This window comes from Pteropus vampyrus, unplaced genomic scaffold (genome assembly GCF_000151845.1).
Source record: "Pteropus vampyrus isolate Shadow unplaced genomic scaffold, Pvam_2.0 Scaffold291, whole genome shotgun sequence".
NCBI classification, from domain to species: domain Eukaryota; kingdom Metazoa; phylum Chordata; class Mammalia; order Chiroptera; family Pteropodidae; genus Pteropus; species Pteropus vampyrus.
The window spans coordinates 504,299-506,445 of NW_011889072.1; the positions used below are offsets into that span (position 1 = coordinate 504,299).

At 68.2% G+C, this 2,147-nt stretch overlaps 1 protein-coding gene across 1 annotated transcript in view; it reads left to right on the top strand.

Annotated features, from left to right (window-relative positions):
- Window positions 1–2,147, top strand: part of SNED1 (sushi, nidogen and EGF like domains 1) — a gene marked incomplete at its 5' end in the record, with an annotated part of 56,460 nt that overhangs the window by 31,834 nt on the left and 22,479 nt on the right. Inside the window, 2 exon segments of the mRNA XM_023521082.1 lie at window positions 1,007–1,120; window positions 1,653–1,949. Coding sequence (XP_023376850.1) covers window positions 1,007–1,120; window positions 1,653–1,949 — 411 coding nt within the window.

Genomic DNA, 2,147 nt, shown 5'->3' on the forward strand with positions numbered 1-2,147 from the left:
CTCGTCCCTCGGAGACTCCATCAGGCCTCACGTCCGCCCCGGCTCCACGTCCAGCCGTGTGGCCCTGCGGTCCCTGGACAGCCCCCGGGTCCGGGAATCTGGCACATTCTCCCCATCGGCCCACAGCAGGGGACCAGGAGCGGGTCCTGGCTGGCGTGTCCCTCCAAGACAAGGCCTAAGCTGCCCTCTGAGCTGCAGCATCCATTCCCTCCCCCCACTCACAGGCCCGCACTGCCTTGTCCTTTCCAGCACCCCCTCTCCGGGGTGTCCCATCTGTACTGCCCCCCACTTGCCGAGCACACCTCCCCTCCTAGGACAGCTGTGTCCTGGGGGCACCTGACCTGTCTATTTGCGTGTCCCCAGCCCCCAAGCTGGGCCTGGCTGGCAGCACTCAGGGGTGCAGGGTGCACGGGGCCTCTGGGCCCCAGCTCCAACACAGGGCAGTACAGGCTGTGCTGGGGACAGGCCTGGGGCCGAGGACTGCAGGGCACAGCAGCCTGCCTGGGAACGAGCACAGTAGGGACTGTTTGTGGCCAGGCCTGAGGCCAGCGAGGGCCCGGGAGGACAGACTGCAGCGGCTGTGACAGTGGTGGTGGCTAACTACTCGTTTGCTCGTTTCCTGTGGCCTTCCTAGGGACCCGTGGGCCTGCCCGACCTGGGGGCTCAGTCCACACCAGTGCCCACAGCACGGTGCAGGGTAGGGCCAGCCTCTGCGCGCCCTACCCTGAGGCACTGCCCACCAGGGCACCTTAGGGGTGGTGGCAGGGTGGCCTGGTTCAGTGTCAGAAGGCAACACTGGCTTGGTCTCTCAGAGGGGCCTGTGGCAAACCCTGCCCTCCCCCCTCTAAGAGTGTCCCCTCTCCTACCCCCATTCCCCAAAAGTGCTGCCTCCACCCACAAACACAGCCACACCAGAAAGACCCAGTGCCCCTAGGCGTAAGGGTGCAAACAGAGTAGGGGGGCCCGGCGACACCCCAGAGCTCACTGCTGCTTTACCCTCTCCCAGTGAGTGACCCCTGCTTCTCCAGCCCCTGTGGGGGCAGAGGCTACTGCCTGGCCAGCAATGGGTCCCACAGCTGCACCTGCAAAGTAGGCTACACGGGCAAGGACTGTGCCAAAGGTGAGCCGCGAGGGCACCAGCATGGGTGGCGGGGTCTCCCCACCTCCCTCAGGGGCGGCAGACGCCCAGAGCAAAGGCCAAAGGGCTGAGCTGCAAGCCCAGGGCAGAGCGCCTAGCAGTCGCTCACCCAGGCTCTGCCTGAGAGGCACAGAGGGCGTACAGCCCCAAGTGGCACAAACGCGGCCACGTGTGAATACGGGACCCTCCAGGAGCCACAGATGCAGCCACGTGCGCGCGTGGGACTGTCCAGGGGCAGAGCTGCGGCCACGTGCGCGCACACGGGGACCCTGGGGGGAGGGCAGAGCTGTGGCCACGTGCGCGCACACGGGACTCTCCGGGGCGCCCTGGCCAGAAACCAAAATGAAGGCGTCCACTGCGGGTGCCACGCTAGCAGTGCCCACCTCTGCCCCGGGGTAGCCAGGCTGGAGAGCCCCTGGCAGGACACCTGCTGGGGGAGGGGGGGCAGGGCTGGGGCTTCCACGGCCGACAGCTGACCACCTCGCTTCCCTTGTTTTTGGCCGAAACCCTGAAGAGCTCTTCCCACCAACGGCCCTCAAGGTGGAGCGGGTGGAGGAGAGCGGGGTCTCCATCTCCTGGAGCCCGCCTGAAGGCCAGGAGGCCAGGCAAGTGCTGGACGGCTACGCGGTCACCTACGCGTCCTCCGACGGCGCCTCCCGCCGCACCGACTTCGTGGACCGCAGCCGCTCCTCGCACCAGCTCCGGGCCCTGGCGGCCGGCAGGGCCTACAACATCTCCGTCTTCTCCGTCAAGCGCAACGCCAACAACAAGAACGACATCAGCCGGCCCGCGGCGCTGCTCGCGCACACGCGTGAGTGGCCCCGCCCCACGCCGCCGCCGGGCGCGGGAGAGACGCACACGGAGATGGGGCGAGGGGGCAGTGAGGGAGCTCGTGGGGAGCCTGACAGGGTGCTGGGGCGGGCCAGCCCACGTGGGGGTGGCTGGGGGACGGGCCAGGTGGCAGGAGGCCACCCTGACACTGCCGAGGAGGGGACGCCAGCGCTGTGGC